Consider the following 22,293-nt stretch of genomic DNA (forward strand, 5'->3'; position numbering starts at 1 on the left):
ATAGCGGCAAAGTAGATCATTTCTGCTACGTCTTATTCTCTGGCAAAACAGACACGTATGAGGTGTGTTGTGATGTGGAGTTACGTCACACCTACAGTTACCAAGCGGAAGCGCCGAATCCACAAATAAATACATGGAAACACTGGATTATGTTTTCAAGACGGCATTCGTTCTTTTTCGACGCAGACTCAGTGATCACGGGCCAAGAATTGACATGGCTTGTCGAACAGAAAGCATTGTACAGTAATTACTTGGTACTGACGATACTGAAAAAAATATCAGGTATATATGTAAATGCATGGGTATTGAATTGGTATCAAAGTATTGATACTTTTGACAACGTTTGTAAATGTGTGTGTTTGTGTGTGTTGGCATTTAAAGATTTAAAACAGGGGTGTCCAAAATATTTCCACTGGGGGCCACTCCCCTAAAAAATATATATACATATATAACTGTGTGTATGTATGTGTATATATATACATGTACAGTATATATATATATATATGTATATGTATAGATACAATATATATATATAGATAAAATATATATGTATATATATATGCATATGTATATATGCATATGTATATATGTATATATATACATGTGTATATATGTATATATACTGTATATATATATATATACTGTATGTATATATTTATGTATATATATATATACTGTATGTATATATTTATATATATATATATACAGTATATACTGTATGTATGTATATATATATATATATATATATATATATATATATATATATATATATATATATATATATATATATATACATATATTACTGCTTTGCACACTCTTGGCATTCTTTCAATGAGCTTCAAGCACACCTGTGAAATGAAAACCATTTCAGGTGACTACCTCTTGAAGCTCCTCGAGAGAATGCCAAGAGCGTGTGAAAAATAATTAGAGCTAAGGGTGGCCATTTTGAAGAAACTAGAATATAAAACATATTTTCATTTATTTCAACTTTTTTTGTTACAGTAAATACATAACTCCACATGTGTTCATTCATAGTCTACAATGTAAATAGTCATGAAAATAAAGAACCCATTGAATGAGAAGGTGTGTCCAAACTTTTGGCCTGTACTTTTACAGTATATGTGTCTATGTATACTGTATATATGTGTATATATTTTATTATTATTTAACGCTTAAATCTCTAGATCAACTCTCGGTCTATATGTCGATAAATAATAAAACATTTTTTTTTAAGTGTTATACCCTTTTTGTCAAAGAAAATTCAGTTTTTATGGCAAAAACACAAAATATGCAATATTTTTCCCCCCTGAAAGTTCTAAGTGGTATATTTCATGTGAAGTAATTAAAAGTCTCCAACAAGTCAATAATTCACAACAACATTGATTTTGATTTATTTTTTATAATCCCACACATATAATGAATTCAATAACGTTAAAAAAAATCCTCCCTTGTTTTTTTTTTTACTTTCTACACTTCAGCCTCTCGACAAACTTCAGATTTATCCCTTCACTAAAAGTTGTTTTTCAGTCGTTTGTCAAATTAACTCCTGTTTTTTCCGCAAAAACCCCTAATATGTATTATTCACCCCCTAACCCCCCCCCCAAAAAAATTCTAAATGGAATATTTGTTGTGAAGTAATTGGAGCCTTAAATAGGTCCATAATTCATAACAACTTTGATTTTAACTCACTGCTATTTTTTGAGCACTACAGTTTTGTTTTTATAAATCCCACTAAAATTATTGGGGATCCAATTGGGCCCCACCCATAAAAGTGTTATTTTTAATACTTAATTCTCTAGATACTATTGATCATATTTATTATAAGTATTTTTTTTTTTTAAGTTTTTTTGTTTTGTTTGTTTTATGCCTTTTTTTCAAAGAAAACATTTTTTTTATATGGAAAACACAAAATATGCGTTAATTTCCCTCCAAAGTGGAATATCTGATGTAAAGTAATTTTAGCCTTTAATAGGTAAATAATTCTAAACAAAAGTAATTGTGATGCATTTTTTTAGCAACAGTTTTAGAAAAAAATATAAAAAACAGCCTGCATGACAGCTTTTTGTTATTAGAGGCCACATGTTCCTGCTACATTTCACCTGTTTGGTCTTTTATTCCATTTTTAACTGTTTTTTTGTTTTGTTTCTTTTTTTGATTGTATTTTTAGAATGTGCAGCAGGCCGTTAAAAAATCAGTTGCGGCCCGTACTTTGGACACCCCTGATCAAAAGTTTGTCCCTCATGTTTAACGTTGATAGATGACTCTTTCACTGGCTGTTTTTCCACACTCTCTCTGCCCTCATCTGTTCAGCATCGGTCATAACGAGGTGATAGGCATGTGCCGCGTGGGCAGCGATGCTGACGGTCCAGGGAGGGACCACTGGACCGCTATGTTGGCTAATCCACGCAAGCCAATAGAGCACTGGCATCAGCTGGTCGAGGTAACGTGTACACCTTGACATCCCAATTGATGTTTTATGCATGATAATTTATGAGCAGCAACATAGCAGAGGTGGAGAACGTTGCAGGATGTTCCGAGTTGTGCGCTGGCAGAAGGGTCAAGGTGGAGGTTTGGGTTATTGTCAAGTACTGGCATTGCAGGAAATACATTGTGTTCTCATGAATACAGTAGCTGCGATGCTGGCATTAAACATCCTGTGAGTGGGTCACACTGGTCAGTACATGATCATGAATCATTCGCCAAAGTATGTCCACCTCCGCTCCTGTAGGTGGTGCCGTGCTCCCTTTTAGCCTCTTTGCATTAACATTTTGTCTGCTTGACCGATTGCCGTGTTTCCTCAAATAGTCGTGGACTCACTCGACCGGTGTGAAGTTGGACCGCTCAATGCAAATATTCAAATAAGCACATTTGTCCGTGCTATTTTTGTGCTGTAAACATGTTATTTGTGTCGTTATGGTTTTTAAAGGCCTACTGTAACCCTCTACTACCCACCACGCAGTCTGAAAGTTTATATATCAATGATGAAATATTAACATTGCAACACATGCCAATACGGCCTTTTTAGTTTACTAAATTGCGATTTCAAATTTCCAGGAACTATGAGCGCTACACACACACACAGCTAAAAGTCGTCTGCTTTAACCGCATAATTACACAGTATTTTGGAGATCTGTGTTGCTGAATCTTTTGCAATTTGTTCAATTAATATTGGAGAAGTCAAAGTAGAAAGATGGAGTTGGGAAGCTTTAGCTTTTAGCCACACAAACACACGGGGATTCCTTATTTAAAATTCCTGGAGGTGAAACTTTACTATGGATCAGAGCGCGGTCAAGAGAACATGGATCCCGACCGAATGTCAACCAGCAGGTTTCGGTGAGAAAATTGTGGTAAAAAGTCGCTTCTTACCGGAGATCAGCTGAGCTTGCGCCGTCCATAAAGCTGCCGTCGAATTCCCTGAGACACTGGCGTCAACACACCGGTGGACAAACACCTCAGACTATCATGTACTGTTCAACTCACTAAAACACTAGCAACACAATAGAAAGATAAGGGATTTCCCAGAATTATCCTAGTAAGTGTGTCTAAAAACATCTGAATTCGTCCCAATACAATCGCGTTTTTTTTTTTTTTTTCTAGTCCGTCGCTAGCAACATCCTCAAACACAAATCTTTCATCCTCGCTCAAATTAATGGGGAAATTGTCGTTTTCTCGGTCCAAATAGCTCTTTTTGTTGGAGGCTCCCATTAAAAACAATGTGAATATGTGAGGAGCCATCAACGGGTGACGTCATTGTCTGCGACTTCCGGTAAAGGCAGGGCTTTTCTGTTAGCGACCAAAAGTTGCGAACTTTATCGTTGATGTTCACTGCAAAATCCATTCCGCAAAAATATGGCAATATTGCGAAATGATCAAGTATGACACATAGAATGGACCTGCTATCCCCGTTTGAATAGGAAAATCTCATTTCAGTTGGCCTTTACGTTACTCTGAAATACATTTTCTGACTCGTGACGTCATTCACGCCCCCCCTGTCAAAATCCCCCCAAACTTGTCCCAAATGTTTGTTCTGGTTTGGGCAGCAAACATTTTTTGTCTAATGATTGTAGTTTTTATGTTATTAATGTTTTATAGTTTTAATGTTATTAACATGTAATTAAAGCCTCAATTTTCATTACCAGTCCCTCCACTTTGTCAAAATCACCTCAAACTTGTCCCATTTGTTTGTGTTATGTGATGGTTTGTGCTGCAATTTTATTTTGTCTATTTATTTTCTGTTATTAGTGTTTTTGACTCATAACTAACCACCCCCCCACTTTGTCAATATCTCCCTAAACATGTCCCAATAATTTGTGCTACATTTGTGCGGCAAACATTTTTGGTCTATTATTTGTCAAATCTCCCCAAACTTTTTCTGATAGTTTGTGCTACAATTATGCTGGTTTGAGCTGCAAACTATTATTATAAGTTTTATTCTTTTTATGTTATTAACATGTCACATTTTTTGTGATACGTTTGTGGTGGTTTGTGCTGGACATTTGTTTTGTCTAACTATTATAAATATTATGTTATCAATGTGTTATTATCCATAACCAGCGCCCCAAAGCTTGTCAAAATCTCCCCATTCATTTGTGCTGCAAAACTTTTTTGTCTATTATAGTTTTTTTGTCTGTTATAATTTTATGTTGATATGTTATACTTTTTGTGTTATTGTTTTATTATTCATTACTAGCCCCAACCCATTTTGTCAAAAATCTCCCCAAATGGGTCCCATTAGTTTGTGCTACAGTTGTGCTGCAAACATTTTTCGTCTATTATTTGTCAAATCTCCCCAAACTTGTTCTAATAGTTTGTGCTGGTTTGAGCTGCAAACTATTATCGTTTTATACTTTTTATGTTATTAACATGTCACATTTTTTTGTGCTACGTGTTTGGTCGTTTGTTCTGCACATTTGTTTTGTCTATTACAAGTTTTATGTTATCAATGTGTTATTATCTATAACCAGCGGCCCCAACCTTGTCAAGATCTCCCCATTCATTGGTGCTGTAAAACTTTTTTGTCTATTGTATTTTTTTCGTCTGTTATAATTTTATGTTTATATGTTATACTTTTTGTGTTATTGTTTTATTATTCATTACTAGCCCTTACCCATTTTGTCAAAAATCTCCCCAAATGGGTCCCATTAGTTTGTGCTACAGTTGTGCTGCAAACATTTTTCGTCTATTATTTGTCAAATCTCACAAAAATTGTTCTAATAGTTTGTGCTACATTTATGCTGGTTTGAGCAGCAAATTATTATCGTTTTATACTTTTTATGTTATTAACATGTCACATTTTTTTGTGCTACGTTTTTGGTCGTTTGTGCTGCACATTTGTTTTGTCAATTACAAGTTTTATGTTATCAATGTGTTATTATCTATAGCCAGCGGCCCCAACCTTGTCAAGATCTCCCCATTCATTGGTGCTGTAAAACTTTTTTGTCTATTATATTTTTTCGTCTGTTATAATTTTATGTTTATATGTTATACTTTTTGTGTTATTGTTTTGTTATTCATTACTAGCCCTTACCCATTTTGTCAAAAATCTCCCCAAATGGGTCCCATTGGTTTGTGCTACAGTTGTGCTGCAAACATTTTTCGTCTATTATTTGTCAAATCTCACCAAACTTGTTCTAATAGTTTGTGCTACATTTATGCTGGTTTGAGCTGCAAACTATTATCGTTTTATACTTTTTATGTTATTAACATGTCACATTTTTTTGTGCTACGTTTGTGGTCGTTTGTGCTGCACATTTGTTTTGTCTATTATAAGTTTTATGATATCAATGTGTTATTATCCATAACCAACACCGCCAACCTTGTCAAAATCTCCCCATTCATTGGTGCTGCAAATTTTTTTGTCTATTATAGGTTTTTTGTCTATTATAATTGTATGTTCATATCTTATAGTTTTTCTGTTATTGTATTATTATTCATTACTAGCCCCACACCCTTTTGTATAAATCTCCCCAAATGTGTCCCATTAGTTTGTGCTACATTTGTGCTGCAAATTTATTTTTGTCTATTATAATTTTCTTAACATTTTATACTTTTTTTTAATAAATGTTTTATTATTCATAAGCATCCTCCACCGTGTCAAATCTCTGTAAACTTGTTCTTTTAGTTTTTACTGCATTTTTGCTGCAAACATTTTTTGTCTTACTAATACCATTATTAATGTTTATACTTTTTATGTTATTAACGTGTCACATTTGTTTGTGCTACGTTTGTGGTGGTTTGTGCTGCACATTTGTTTTGTCTAACTATTATAAGTTTTTTGTTATCAATGTGTTATTATCCATAACATGCGCTTCCAACCTTGTCAAAATTTCCCCATTCATTGGTGCTGCAAATATTTTTTGTCTATTATAGTTTTCTGTCTATTATAATTTTATGTTCATATGTTATACTTTTTGTTTTATTGTTTTATTATTCATTAGTAGCCCCAACCCATTTTGTCAAAAATCTCCCCAAATGTGTCCCATTAGTTTGTGCTACAGTTGTGCTGCAAACATTTTTCGTCAATTATTTGTCAAATCTCCCCAAACTTGTTCTAATAGTTTGTGCTGGTTTGAGCTGCAGACTATTATCGTTTGATACTTTTTATGTTATTAACATGTCACATTTTTTGTGCTACGTTTGTGGTGGTTTGTGCTGCACATTTGTGTTGTCTATTATAAGTTTTATGTTATCAATGTGTTATTATCCTTAACCAGCGCCCCCAACCTTGTCAAAATCTCCCCATTCATTGGTGCTGCAAAACTTTTTTGTCTATTATAATTTTATGTTCATATGTTATACTTTTTGTGTTAGTGTTTTATATTAATTACTAGCCCTTACCCATTTTGTCAAAAATCTTCCCAAATGTGTCCCATTAGTTTGTGCTGCAAACATGTTTTGTGTATTATTTGTCAAATCTCCCCAAACTTGTTCTGATAGTTTGTGCTACATTTGTGGTGGTTTGAGCTGCAAACTATTATCGTTTTATACTTTTATGTTATTAACATGTCACATTTTTTGTGCTACGTTTGTGGTCGTTTGTGCTGCACATTTGTTTTGTCTATTACAAGTTTTATGGTATCAATGTGTTATTATCCATAACCAGAGCCCCCAACTTTGTCAAAATCTCCCCATTCATTGGTGCTGCAAAACTTTTTTGTCTATTATGGTTTTTTTGTCTATTATAATTTTATGTTCATATGTTATACTTTTTGTGTTATTGTTTTATTATTCATTACTAGCCCCACCCCTTTTTGTCAAAAATATACCCAAATGTGTCCCATTAGTTTGTGCTGCAAATATTTTTTGTCTATTATTTGTCAAATCTCCCCAAACTTATTCTAATAGTTTGTGCTACATTTGTGCTGGTTTGAGCTGCAAACCATTATTATAATGTTTTACTTTTTATGTTATGAACGTGTCACATTTGTTGTGCTATGCTTGTGGTGGTTTGTGCTGGACATTTGTTTTGTCTAACTATTATACGTTTTATGTTATCAATGTGTTATTATCTATAACCAGCGCCTCCAACCTTGTCAAAATTTCCCCATTCATTGGTGCTGCACATTTTTTTTGTCCATTATAATTGTATGTTCACATGTTATAGTTTTTGTGTTATTGTTTTATTTTTCATTACTAGCCCCACCCCTTTTGTCAGAAATCTCCCCAAATGTGTCCCATTAGTTTGTGCTACATTTGTGCTGCAAATGTATTTTTGTCTATTATAATTTTGTTGACATTTTATACTTTTTTTTATAAATGTTTTATTATTCATAAGCATCCTCCACCGTGTCAAATCTCTCTAAACTTGTTCTTTTAGTTTTTACTGCTTTTTTGCTGCAAACATTTTTTGTCTTACTATTACTATTATTATTGTTTATACTTTTTATGTTATTAACGTGTCACATTTGTTTGTGCTATGTTTGTGGTGATTTGTGCTGCACATTTTTTTGTCGTCCAACTATTATAATTTTTGTGTAATCAATGTGTCGTTATTCCATCACCAGTCCCCCCAACCTTGTCAAAATCTTCCCATTCTTTTGTGCTGCAAAACTTTTTTGTCTATTGTAGTTTTATGGTATTGCGCTTATTATGAATAATAAAACATTAATAACATAAAAACTATAAAACGTTAGGCCAAGAGGAGAAAAATTTAGATTTAGCCAATTCGAGATTAATAGAGTATTTTATTTAGGAGTGTCCCGATCTGATATTTATATCAACTATCTGTCCAAAATCAGCAAAAAAATAAGTATTTGATTGTATTGTGCTTGCTTGTAAAATGTGATATCATGTGCGATACAAGAAGTCCTGCAGCCTGTTTACTTGTGTGTGATGTCATGTGCGATACAATCAGTCCTGCAGCGTGTTTACTCGTGTTATATATCATGTGTGATACAAGCATTCTTGCAAGCAGGGGCGCCGAAAAGGGGGGGTAAAGGAGACGGATTCTAGGGGCCCATGATGGAGGGAGGCCCAGAGAGGCCCCTAATGATGATGAAATTATATGAAATTATGTGTTGGGGGCCCTGTAAAGATTCTTTTCATGGGGCCCAAAATCTCTAGCGGCGCCCCTGCCTGCAAGCCTGTTTACTTGTGTGTGATGTCATGTGCGATACAAGCAGTCCTGCAGCGTGTTTACTTGTGTTATACATCATGTGTGATACAAGCATTCCTGCAAGCCTGTTTACTTGTGTGTGTGTGTGTGTGTGTGTGGTATAATGTGCGATACAAGCAGTCCTGCAGCGTGATTACTTGTGTGTGATGTCATGTGCAATACAATCAGTCCTGCAGCGTGTTTACTCATGTTATTTATCATGTGTGATACAAGCATTCTTGCAAGCAGGGGCGCCGAAAAGGGGTAACCAGTGACTACTGTGAAAGGACAGTTGACAGTTAGGAAAGACTGGAAGACTTCCAGGAAAGTCTGGATGACAGCAGGAAAGTCTGTACCGGGAGTGGGCAGCTAGTTACCCAACCCACTAGTCTCCTAGCCAGGAGACACCCAACCTTTAGCTACGAAAACGAATAAGGAAAAACAACCCGAAGGCCTTCCGAGAGGCGGGGTGGAAGATGGGCCTAACAGGACTGACTACTCGGTAACGACTGGAACGGACATCGACAACGAGATGAAGACCTTCCGATTGTGCAGGTGTGGGTGGGGGAAAGTGACCACATACAGGGGCTTACGGATTCATCAGGGGAGGAAGAAAAAGGAGAGCGAAAAGAAAGGCATGCAACATCCTTGCACTGCTCCGGCAGATAAGACAAGCAGGACCCCCAGCTGGGGATAGAACCACAGAGCCGAGGGTCCAAACATTGTTGATATGCGGACGGTAGAGGAAGAACCCCCCGAGCGGAGCAGTACCCCCCTGGCATGTGAGCATGCTGAAGGTAGACCCGCCAGCCCCCCAGTCACCCAGCAAACAGAAAAGAGGGAACCAGGAAGAAAGGGCACCATCAAGTGGCCTGGGGCAAGTGATGTGAAGGCATGGCAGAAACTGGACTCAGACCTCAGTCTACTGCGTGGTAAAGTGGACAAGAAACTAAACCTTCTTGGGAACATCCTGTACGAGGAGTGCAAAGCTAGATTCGGTAGCCTCACCAAGATGCAGAGCAATCTCCACCCAAGAAAGGGCAGGAGGGAGGCTGAGATTGACGCTCTGGTGCAAGATCGGCGCCAGCTCCGCAGGAGATGGAGGAAAGCAACTGCAGAGGAGAAAGAAGGCCTGAAGGTGTCATGGGACGAGGTGAGACAGAAGCTGGGCAGCATGCGAAGAGCAGAGCGTATTCGCAGACGCAAGAAAAGAAAGGAGAAATAAAGGGCTAGCTTCATGAGGAATCCTTTCAAGCACGCCCGCCAGCTTCTGGAGGAGAAAAGAAACGGGAAAATGGAAGCCACCAAGGAGGAGCTTGAGCAGTACATTAGGGGCCAATGCAGTGACTCAAAGAGGAACGATCCTTTAGGTTCACCAGGATATGTCCCTCCTCTTCCACCTCCAACCACGCAGTTTGACAGCTGCCCTCCTCGACTGAGCGAGGTAAGAGCAGTGGTCAAGAAAGCGAGGTCAGCATCAGCTCCTGGGTCTAACGGAATCCCCTACAAGCTATACAAGAACTGCCCCCAAGTGCTGAAATGCTTGTGGAAGCTAATGAGCACAGCATGGAAGAAACTACTCATACCGTCGGAGTGGCGGAGAGCTGTGGCGGTGTTTATTCCGAAGGAACAGGAGTCCCATAACATCAATCAATTCAGGAGCATTGCTCTGTTGAATGTCGAGGGAAAGATCTTGTTTGCAGTCATGGCCAAGAGACTAACATCTTATCTCACAGCGAATGGCTTTATTGACACCAGCTGCCAGAAAGCAGGAGTACCAGGTTTTCCAGGATGCGTGGAGCATTCTTCTATGATTTGGGCACAGATCCAGAGGGCCAAGCAGGAGAAGAACGACCTCCATGTGGTGTGGCTTGACCTTGCCAACGCTTATGGTTCCGTCCCTCACAAACTCATCCAGTTTGCATTGGAATTCTTCCACGTCCCTGTTTCCATCATCAACCTGGTAACCAGCTACTTCAGGGACTTCCAGATGTGCTTTAGCCTCCAAGATTTTACAACAGGATGGCAGCGTCTGGAAGTAGGCATAGCCATGGGGTGTTCCATTTCCCCAGTTCTCTTTGTCGCAGCTTTTGAAATCATCCTCCGCGGAGCCCGTCAGACTGTAGGTGGGATGAGGCTGCAGACAGGGCAGAGGCTTCCACCACTCCGAAGCTACATGGACGATGTCACTGTGGTACTGCAAACAGCCCCATGCATGAGAAGGTGTCTGAAGAGGCTGGATGAGCTAGTGACATGGGCACGGATGAAGATAAAACCCTCCAAGTCACGAAGCCTCTCATTGCGCAAAGGCACCAGGAACGACAAAACCATCTTTGTTGCAGGAGGTGAGCAAATCCCTCTACTGGTCAACCACTCCATCCAAAGCCTGGGGAGCCAGTACAATGCGGACCTGTCGGACAAGCATGCAGGCAAGGCAGCAAAGAAACAACTCTCAGAAAGCCTAGCGAGCATCCTCAACAGCCAACGGGTTGGACAGATTAGCCAACTCCTACATCCGGAAGTGGCTGGGCCTACCGCGTTGCTTCTCCGACACTGGCTTATTTGGGGCAACTTTACTGCATCTGCCGATTCAGTCCATCGCCCTGGGCTACAAGCAGGAGAAGGCCAGATTGGTTCTCGAGCTGAAAGAATCCTCAGATCCTATAGTGAGAAATGCACATGTACCAATCCGAACAGGCCGGAAGTGGCAAGCAGGGCCAGAGGTTGCCAAGGCCATTGGCAGGCTCCAACACCAGGAGATCGTTGGCAGGGTGCAAGTAGGAAGAGCGGGGCTTGGCTGGGGAGATTCTCCATGCCTGTGGTCCGAGGCCACAAAGAGGGAACGCAGAGCCATGGTTGTGGAGGAGGTCTCAAGGGCGAACCAGGAGCAATATACCATCAAGGCCGTGTCTCAAGGTCGACAAGGAAGATGGACCACTTGGGAAGGTACCATCAGCAGACCCATCAGCTCGGCCGACCTATGGAAGATGCCCCAAGCCAGACTCAGCTTCCTACTCAGGGCAACTTATGACACCTTGCCATGCCCCAGAAACCTCCACCAGTGGTACGGCCAGGAGGAGAGCCGTCCCCTGTGTGGTGCTCCCAACGCCAGCCTGCAGCACTTGCTATCAGGTTGCAAGATCGCGCGGACACAGGGTCGCTTCAGATGGCGGCATGATCAAGTCCTGATAAAACTGGCAGAAATCCTGGAGAGCAGTAGACGAGAGGCCAACAGCCAACCCATAGCCAAGCAACGTCCTGTCATGTTTGTGAGGCCAGGAGAAGGCAAAGGAGACACCAGCCGAAGAGGCCCCCGCAGTGTCCTCTCTCTGGCAAGGGACTGGAGTATGAGGGCTGACATTGGCAAACAGCTCCAATTCCCCCGTGAGATCACCACCACTTCACTCCGCCCAGACATTGTGCTGTGGTCTGCTGTTACCAAGTCTGCCATGCTGGTAGAGCTTACCATCCCCTGGGAGGAGGGAATCCAGGCAGCTTACGAGCGCAAAGCAGCCAAGTATGCAGAGCTGGCTGCTGAGTGCAGAGAGGCAGGCTGGTCCACTACCATCTACCCTGGGGAAGTAGGCTGTCGGGGCTTCGTCGGTACATCAACCATAAGGCTGCTCCGAGGTGTGGGATTGACTGGGGCTAAACTCCAAAGGGAAACAAAGGCCCTTGCTGAGGAAGCAGAAAAGGGAAGTTTCTGGTTGTGGCTGAGGAGGAAGGATAAGTACTGGGGGTCGAGGCAGTAAGATGGGTCAGCTGCAGGGGGTGGCAGGGAGACGTCCCTGCCACCGCTTCGCCACCAGGAGGCGTTCCGGGGTTAAAGAGAGCGAAACTCCAATGAGCGGTGGTCCCCGGCTGATGACCCTGCAGCTGACCCAAGGCGCTGTAGGAGGCGCGTCAGGCATACTTGCCCAGCAGAAACAACACCATATCTGTACAATCAATCTGTGTGATGTCATGTGCGATACAAGCAGTCCTGCAGCCTGTTAACTTGTGTGTCATATCATATGCGATACAAGCAGTCCTGCATCGTGTTTTCTTGTGTGTCATATCATATGCGATACAAGCAGTCCTGCATCGTGTTTTCTTGTGTGTCATATCATGTGTGATACAAGCATTCCTGCACCATGTTTATGTAGTCCTGCAACATGTTAACTTGTGTGTGATATCATAGGCGATTCAAGCAGTCTTGCAGCATGTTTGTGTTATATATCATGTGTGATACAAGCATTCCTGCAAGCCTGTTTACTTGTGTGTGTGTGGTATAATGTGCGATACAAGCAGTCCTGCAGCATGATTACTTGTGCGTGATGTCATGTGCGATACAAGCAGTCCTGCAGCGTGTTAACTTGTGTATGATATCATGTGCGATACAAGCAGTCCTGCAGCGTGTTTACTTGTGTTACATATCATGTGTGATACAAGCATTCCTGCAAACCTGTTTACTTGTGTGTGTGTGGTATAATGTGCGATACAAGCAATCCTACAGCGTGATTACTTGTGTGTGATGTCATGTGCGATACAAGCAGTCCTGCAGCATGTTTACTTGTGTATGATATCATATGCGATACAAGCCGTCCTGCAGCGTGTTTAGGTGAGTGTGGTATCATGTGCGATACAAGCAGTCTTGCAGCATGTTTACTTGAGTGTGTGTGGTATAATGTGTGATACAAGCAGTCCTGCAGCGTGTTTACGTGAGTGTGATATCATGTGCGATACAAACAGTCCTGTATCAAATAATTATCCACAGGGGTCCAATGTCCTAGTAAATGCCTGTAAAAGAAATACAGGAGACCCTCTGAGAAGACTATACTGTCATGACCTCAAGAAAGCTTTTAAAGCGAAATGACTGTTTTCTCTCCGCAGGAAAAAGCAATCGGTACGTTTGTGTCAAAGAGCGAAGCGTCCCCTTCCGCCAAGCCGCATATCGTGGTGGACAGTCCTCACTCCGATTAAAGCTGTGAGTTTTCTAACTTTTTTCTCTCTTTTTATCCGCCGGCGTCCTGTCCCAGATCTTCTGTGTTCTGTGTCCCCAGCACAAAAGTCTGTGTGGCAACACAAGGCGCTGCTGATGATTTTTTTTTAACAGCGAGTGTGCAGACGCATGAGTATCATCTCCAACGTTACGCCTTACGCCAGGGGTGTCCAGTCTGTTTCCACTGAGGGGTGCTCACTGAAAAATCTAATCTTGCGAGGACCATTTTGATATTTTTAATTTTCAAAACCAATACAATATATAGATTTTTATTTTTTTACCTTTAATCTTCCCCTTATAGGTCTCAGTCGTCCAACCGTCTATTTTCTACAAAGATGCATCCCTGGATTAACTTCAGATCAATACAAAGTTAAAAAAAAATGTCTGTTTTTTATGACAAAAACACAAAGTATACAATATTTTCGCCAAAAACATTTTAAAGTGGAATTGATGTGAAGTCGTTGGAACCTTAAATAGGTCAATAATTCATAACAACATTGTTTTAATCCATTATTATTTTTTGATAATGAAACTTTGAAAAAAAAAAAAACTAAAATTATTGGGATACCATATTCATAAGGTGTTAAAAATAAGTTACTTTTTATTTAGATTTTTTTTCTTTCAACAGTGAATGGTTCTAACACTGTTTTCACTAAGTACCACCTCAGAAAAAAAAACTTGGCTCTCCAAGTAACACCATAATGACCAACATTAAAATACATCTGCAAAATAGGCCTATCTATGTATTTATTAAACACAAGGTTTTATTTAACAAGTATATTGAATATTTTTAGCCACTAAAACATTACACACAGTTTGAACGGTAACACTGTGTTTGAATATAGGAAAATAAAACCGACCACTAAATGGAGCCCACGTACCACTAGTAGTACAAGTACCACAGTGTAAGAATCAGTGCTCCAGATCAGTATAAGTTTTTATTATTTTTTCATGTTTTTTTTTTTATTTTCTACGCTCGTTTTGTTAAAGAAAAACTTTCTTTTTTATATGGCAAACACAAAATATGCAATATTTTCTCCCCAAAATATTTTAAAGTGGAATATTTGATATGATGTAATTGGAGCCTTAAATAGGTCAATAATTTTTAACACAATTGATTTTAATTTTTTTTTTTTTTTTTTTTTGAGCATTCAAACTTGTAAAGAAAAAATTCCCACTAAAATTTCTGGGGGATCCAAAATGGTCCAACTGATAAAAGTGTTAAAAATAAGTCACACAATTTTATTTTTTTATTACTTTCAACACTTAAGTCTCTAGATCTACTTCAGATATATCTGTCAGATATACAGTACGTTTTTATTATATTATTTATGTTTTTATGCCCTTTTTTACAAATAAAACTTTCTTTTTTATACGGCAAACACAACAAATTCTGTATTTTCTCCCAAAAATATTTCAAAGTGGAATATTTGATATGAGGGAATTGGAGCCTTAAATAGGTCAATATATTTTACCACCATTGATTTTAATTCTTTTTTGTTTTGAGCACTGAAACTTTTAAAGAAAAAAAATCCCGCTAAAATTCTGTGATCCAAAAGGGTCCCACTCATAAAAGTGTTAAAAATAAGTCACACTATATTTTTTTTATTACTTTCAACACTTAAGTCTCTAGATTTACTTCAGATATATCCCTCAGATATATACGTTTTTATTATATTATTTATGTTTTTATGTTTCTATGCCCTTCTTTATAGATAAAACTTTCTTTTTCATACGGCAAACACAAAAAATTCTGTATTTTCTCCCAAAAATATTTCAAAGTGGAATATTTGATATGAGGTAATTGGAGCCTTAAATAGATCAATATTTTTTTTACCACCATTGATTTTAATTACTTTTTTTTGGAGCACTGAAACTTTTAAAGAAAAAAAATCCCGCTAAAATTCTGTGTGATCCAAAAGGGTCCCACTCATAAAAGTGTTAAAAAAAAGTCACACTATTTCTTTTTATTATTACTTTCAACACTTAAGTCTCTAGATCTACTTCAGATATATCCGTCAGATATACATTTTTATTATTTGTTTTTGTGTTTTTATGTCCTTTTTTTTTACAAAAAAAAATTATATTTTGTATGGCAAACACACAAAATATGCAATATTTTCTGCTCAAAAACATCTCAAAGTGGAATATTTGATGTGAAGTAATTGGAGGTCAATAATTCACAACAACACTGATTTTGATTCATTATTATTTTTTGAACAATGACAGTTTTAAAGATAAAAACAGCCTTTTTCATGTTGCATTTCACCTGTTTGCTCTTTTATTCCATTTTTATGTTTTTATTTTTTATAGTATTATTAGAACATACTTGCCAACCCTCCCAGATTTTCCGTGAGACTCCCGAAATTCAGCGCCTCTCCCGAAAACCTCCCGGGACAAATTTTCTCCCGAAAATCTCCCGAAATTCAAGTGGAGCTTGAGGCCACGCCCCCTCCAGCTCCATGCAGACAGACCTGACTCAATGTTGAAGACAATACTGCCATCTACTGTGCATAGAATACAATGTAAATATATTCTACATTTAAGTGCAGTCAAGGAACATGCATTAGAAAGTCCTTCCTGAAGCCCACAGTAAAGAGACGTAACTTCATCACGTCGCCTGGTTATTGACTCCAACCCAATATATTACACCGTCGACAAGCAAAATGAAGAAATACGCTTGCAAGTTCCAGAACGATTGGAAACAACAATTTCAGTTTATCCAGGAAAGTTCGAAGGGGAAGGGGTATGTTGCCTGTAAATTTTGTAGAACAGACTTCTCCATTGAACACGGCGGCCGAACGGATATTCAGCCATGAACGGTCAGCGAAGCACAAAGCGTCCGCAGCGCAGCATCGTTCACAACCCAGTATTATGGGCCACCTCGCAAAATGGAGACCCGATGGTACCATGAATTGATTAACGTGGACCCCGACTTAAACAAGTTGAAAAACTTATTCGGGTGTTACCATTTAGTGGTCAATTGTACGGAATATGTACTGTACTGTGCAATCTACTAATAAAAGTATCAATCAATGGTGTATCTTATGCTGAGACAAAGATGGATATGCTGATACCTGGAAGCAACATCCCGTTCTCATTTGCGGATGTCTACAACAAATCCGTGAAGGATGTTCCCGGATTTGTGTACTTGGCAGTACACAAATGGCAGAACAAAGGCAACTGAAATAGTGAAAGGTAAGGGTTGTTGTTGTTTTTTAGTAACCAGCAACCACAGTACAGTTAGTAGCACAACTGTGTTTTTATTACTGTGTATTTGATAGGTGCCGTCGGAAAATCAACTATTTATTTAATTTGTATATATAATAAAATAAACATATATAGCTAGAAAACACTGAAAGTCTAGTATTTCATACATATATATATATTTATATATGTATATGAAATATATATGAAATACTCGAGTTGGTGAATTATACGCCACCCCTTTTAACCACGCCCCCCGCTTCAACCACGCCCCCAACCACGCCTCCATCCCCCACGTCCCGAAATCTGAGGTCTCAAAGTTGGCAAGTATGTTTTAGAATGCGCGACTGGCCACACGTTGGACACCCCTGCTTATCGCAAACGCATCAAACCCCTTACCTGTACCGTCAGCACACTGACTCCTCCTTATTTTCTCTTCTTCCTCAGGTCGAGTCTCCACCTGTGGACTTTTCCTTTTTCTCCTCTCATCTGTGAATAAATCTTTCCATCAAAGAGAGACTCACAGACAAAACAACACCCTCGTCACGTCACATTTCAAGCCGTAGCTGCTACAAACACACTCACTTTGCTGTACGTGCGTAGTTGACGTGTAGTATTTGGTAGGAGGAGTGTGATGTGAGACACTGTCCAACCGTGAGGACGGAACAAAAGAAAGCCATCGTCCAAGTGGGGACCGACGCTTCACGCTCTCGTCAGAGAAGAAGATGTGCATATTTTTCTTTGGTGTACAGCCAGAGCCGTGCTGTATCCCCCGCGTAGTACTTAGCGGGACCACTTGTCCAGGTGGACTGTGGACGTCGTCCCCCCAGGCTTATTAATCCGCCGGAGTGAAGGACGCGTGCGGCGGTCTTTATTGATGTCAAGTGCGGACAGACTGACTTCAGCCCGAGCATGTTACTTTGAAACGTGTCCGTCTTCCTCACGCTTCCTGTGCCCGTCCCTATGTTTGTGCCATTTTGTATCATCCGGGATGAGAGACTCTTCCGAGGATCCCCAAAGAACATGTTTGGTTTCCCCTATCATGCTTTAGGACAATGTCTCCACGACGCCACTGAAGCAGGACGCACACGTCTGTGTTGCTTTGATCCGTGAGTTGTGTGTTTTTGTATTTGTGTGTGTATGTGTGTGTGTGTATGTGTGTGTCTTGGTGACTTTGTGTGTTTCTGTGCTCATCACTCCCTCTCCCACTTTTCTCGCCTGAACCTTCCACCCATCTCGGAGAACTGATGTGCATTACCGCTGATATCGGCGATATCGATTCGATGTTGTTACTTTGTGCAAATGCCGTATTTTTCCGACATAGAGCGCCCCCACTCCAATATAATCCACTTTATTTATATAGCTCATTTAAAAAAAAAAAAAAGCTTCACCAAGTGCTGCAACGAAGTTGAGACATACAGTACAGGCCAAAAGTTTGGACACACCTTTTCATTTCAATGCGTTTTCTTTATTTTCATGACTATTTACACTGTAAATTGTCACTGAAGGCATCAAAGCTATGACACCTGTGAAGTGAAAACCCTTTCAGATAAATTCCTTTTCAATCAATCAATGTTTATTTATATAGCCCTAAATCATAAATGTCTCAAAGGACTGTACAGACCACTACGACTACGACATCCTCGGAAGAACCCACATAAGGGCAAGGAAAACTCACACCCAGTGGGACACCAGTGACAATGATGACTATGAGAACCTTGGAGAGGACCTCAAATGTGGGCAACCCCCCCCTCTAGGGGACTGAAAGCAATGGATGTCGAGCTGGTCTAACATGATACTGTGAAAGTTCAATCCATAGTGGCTCCAACACAGCCGCGAGAGTTCAGTTCAAAGTGGATCCAAGACAGTAGCGAGAGTCCCGTCCACAGGAAACCATCCCAAGCGGAGTCGGCTCAGCATCGTAGAGATGTCCCCAACCGATACACAGGCGAGCGGTCCATCCTGGGTGCCGACGAGCGGTCCATCCTGGGTCCCGACTCTGGACAGCCAGTACTTCATCCATGGTCATCGGACCGGACCCCCTCCACAAGGGAGGGGGGGACAGAGGAGAAAAAGAAAAGAAGCGGCAGATCAACTGGTCTAAAAAGGAGGTCTATTTAAAGACTGGATTATACAAATGAGTTTTAAGGTGAGACTTAAATACTTCTACTGAGGTAGCATCTCGAACTGTTACCGGGAGGGCATTCCAGAGTACTGGAGCCCGAACGGAAAACGCTCTATAGCCCGCAGACTTTTTTGGGGCTTTAGGAATCACTAATAAGCCGGAGTCTTTTGAACGCAGATTTCTTGCCGGGACATATGGTACAATACAATCGGCAAGATAGGATGGAGCTAGACCGTGTAGTATTTTATACGTAAGTAGTAAAACCTTAAAGTCACATCTTAAGTGCACAGGAAGCCAGTGCAGGTGAGCCAGTACAGGCGTAATGTGATCAAACGTTCTTGTTCTTGTCAAAAGTCTAGCAGCCACATTTTGTACCAACTTTAATCGTTTAATGCTAGACATGGGCGGACCCGAAAATAATACCTTACAGTAATCGAGACGAGACGTAACAAACGCATGGATAAGGATCTCAGCGTCCTTAGTGGACAAAATGGAGCGAATTTTAGCGATATTACGGAGATGAAAGAAGGCCGTTTTAGTAACGCTTTTAATGTGTGGCTCAAAGGAGAGAGTTGGGTCGAAGATAATACCCAGATTCTTTACCGAGTCACCTTGTTTAAGTATTTGGTTGTCAAATGTTACAGTTGTATTATTAAATAGAGGTCGGTGTCTAGCAGGACCGATAATCAGCATTTCCGTTTCTTTGGCGTTGAGTTGCAAAAAATTAGCAGACATCCATTGTTTAATTTCATTAAGACACGCCTCCAGCTGACTACAATCTGGCGTGTTGGTCAGCTTTAGGGGCATGTAGAGTTGGGTGTCATCAGCATAACAGTGAAAGCTAACACCGTATTGGCGTATGATGTCACCTAGCGGCAGCATGTAGATGCTGAAGAGTGCAGGGCCAAGGACCGAACCCTGGGGAACTCCACACGTTACCTTAACATAGTCCAAGGTCACACTGTTAGGGGAGACGCACTGCACCCTGTCAGTAAGATAAGAGTTAAACCAAGACAAGGCTAAGTCTGACATACCAATATGTGTTTTGATACGCTCTAATAAAATATTATGAACGACGGTATCGAAAGCAGCACTAAGATCGAGGAGCAGCAACATAGATGACGCATCAGAATCCATCGTTAGCAATAGATCATTAGTCATTTTTGCGAGGGCTTTTGAAGCTCATCGAGAGAATGCCAAGAGTGTGCAAAATACAGCAAAGAATGGCTATTTTGAAGAAACTAGAATATAAAACATGTTTTTAGTTATTTCACCTTTTTTTGTAGAGTAAATACATGTGTTCATTCATAGTTTTGATTGCTTCAGTGACAATCTATAATGTAAATAGTCATGAAAATAAAGAAAACGCATTGAATAAAGTGTGTCCAAACTTTTGGCCTGTACTTTACACACTAGAAGAGTCAATAATATAAAACATTTAATTATAAGAAAAATAAATACATAAAAGAAAAGAAAATAAACTCTCATGCTGGTTTAAAAGCCAAAGACTAAAAATATGTGTTAAGCTGTTATTTATAACTAATTAAAGAGGGAGCCGTCCGAATAGCAAGAGGGATCTACTGTATATAAGCCGCAGATATGAAATGAGTGATTTACACAGGAAGATTTTCTAAATGTCTATTTACACACCTTAATTGTTTCCAAATGGCGTCTGTAACACAGCAGTAAAACGGGTGTTCAAACAAAATAGAAGTCATCGTCATGGACCCACTAGCTGCGGAATCTACAGTAGCTCTCCAATCAGCTAAACAGACTCAATAACTCCACGGCGACATCTTGGTGAATTTGCTGAGGAATTTGTGAAATTGAAACACTACAAAAATAATGCCGTTTTGAGTTAATAATACTAACACAGACACTCGTAAACCTCTTAGTATATTAGCTCATGCAAACGAGGCCAGCTTGATAACATTACGATAGCACTGTCAGGTTCAAACACTGATGACATCTATTAATCAGACAAGAAGCAAGGAATCATGCAGAGACAGAGTTCAATTTAGCTCATGAGGAGACGCATATTTCGAGCTGTATTCTAGTTGCAGACCCAAACTATGTTCTAAAAGTCAAGCCTGCGCGCCTCCTCTATTTATTTGGAAAACCCTGTTACATCACTTAAGCTGTCGCTGAGTGAAGAGGGTAATCTCAACAACTCCAGTTAGACACAATATATGATTATAGAATAAATAAAAAGTAGGTGACGCAGGTCATATCGCCTTGTCTCTGCTCTGTCTGTGTCACGGCAGTGTTCGGCCTTGTCTCTGCTCTGTCTGTGTCACGGCGGTGTTCGGCCTTGTCTCTGCTCTGTCTGTGTCGCGGCGGTGTTCGGCCTTGTCTCTGCTCTGTCTGTGTTGTGGCGGTGTTCGGCCTTGTCTCTGCTCTGTCTGTGTCACGGCGGTGTTCGGCCTTGTCTCTGCTCTGTCTGTGTCACGGCGGCGTTCGGCCTTGTCTCTACTCTGTCCGTGTCACGGCGGCGTTCGGCCTTGTCTCTACTCTGTCTGTGTCACGGCGGTGTTTGGCCCTGGCCATAAGCAGGCCGAATCTGGACACAACACTTATAAAAACAACTAGCAATCTTTTGGATTGCCAGCTTGCATAAAAAGGCCACTTCAGCAAAATAGACAATAATTTATATCAACGGCCCTTAAGCATAGAGTTATGATGATAATATATACATAATTATTCTAACAAGCACGTACAAAAATGCATGAAACCACTACTAAAGACATCACACACGGGATGGTATAGTAAGTAATAATTGTTTTAGTTATTTTGTAAAACTTACACACGTTGCTTGGATTGATGAATGAAGAATCAATTTGAGTAGAAACGCTATGTAAGGATTGGAAGAAAAAAACGAAATTCTACCTCCAGTTCAAAACTTTAAACAGCAGGAAACACTTGTAGGCAGTCACCCAGCACAGCACCTGCAGTTAGCGAACTCGTCCAAAAAACGGCTCTGTAGCACAAACAATAACACACATTTTAAGTGTCTTTGCAAGTGTCTAACAAAAACTATCTGTGTTATGGCCGTCAGGGAAGAAAAACCCACTAATTAGTCGCCACGTTTCATCAGCCGCAGGGTGCAAAGCATAGGAAAATGTTTCCGCCTTATAGTCCCGAATACATGGTATACCTAATGTGTCTGGTAAAATATAAAAGGTAGTATTTTTGAAGCGTTACCGCTGCACCACTTAAGTCATAATTTTTGCGCTAAAGAAACTTCTCCATTTCTCACTACTGCCACAAGTGGTGGAAAAGTGTATATCACAGCTGAGTACCGCTGCGGCCCATATGGCCCAATGCTGAGAACCATATTTTTGGCGGCTCTCTAGGGGGCGCTATGGTTGAAAAACGCTGATTTAGACA

The 22,293-nt window shown here is 40.0% G+C and overlaps 1 protein-coding gene across 1 annotated transcript in view; it reads left to right on the forward strand.

Moving 5' to 3' along the window:
* The window catches only part of syt3 (synaptotagmin III), a 100,761-nt gene extending 79,632 nt beyond the window's left edge, over positions 1-21,129 (forward strand). The window contains exons 11-13 of the mRNA XM_061905603.1: positions 2,311-2,440; positions 13,466-13,559; positions 17,229-21,129. Of these exons, the coding sequence (XP_061761587.1) occupies positions 2,311-2,440; positions 13,466-13,555 (220 nt within the window). The 3' untranslated portion in view covers positions 13,556-13,559; positions 17,229-21,129. The remainder of the gene's footprint in view (positions 1-2,310; positions 2,441-13,465; positions 13,560-17,228) is intronic.
* Positions 21,130-22,293: the final 1,164 nt, after the last annotated feature.

Source organism: Nerophis ophidion, linkage group LG07 (assembly GCF_033978795.1).
Source record: "Nerophis ophidion isolate RoL-2023_Sa linkage group LG07, RoL_Noph_v1.0, whole genome shotgun sequence".
NCBI classification, from domain to species: Eukaryota; Metazoa; Chordata; class Actinopteri; order Syngnathiformes; family Syngnathidae; genus Nerophis; species Nerophis ophidion.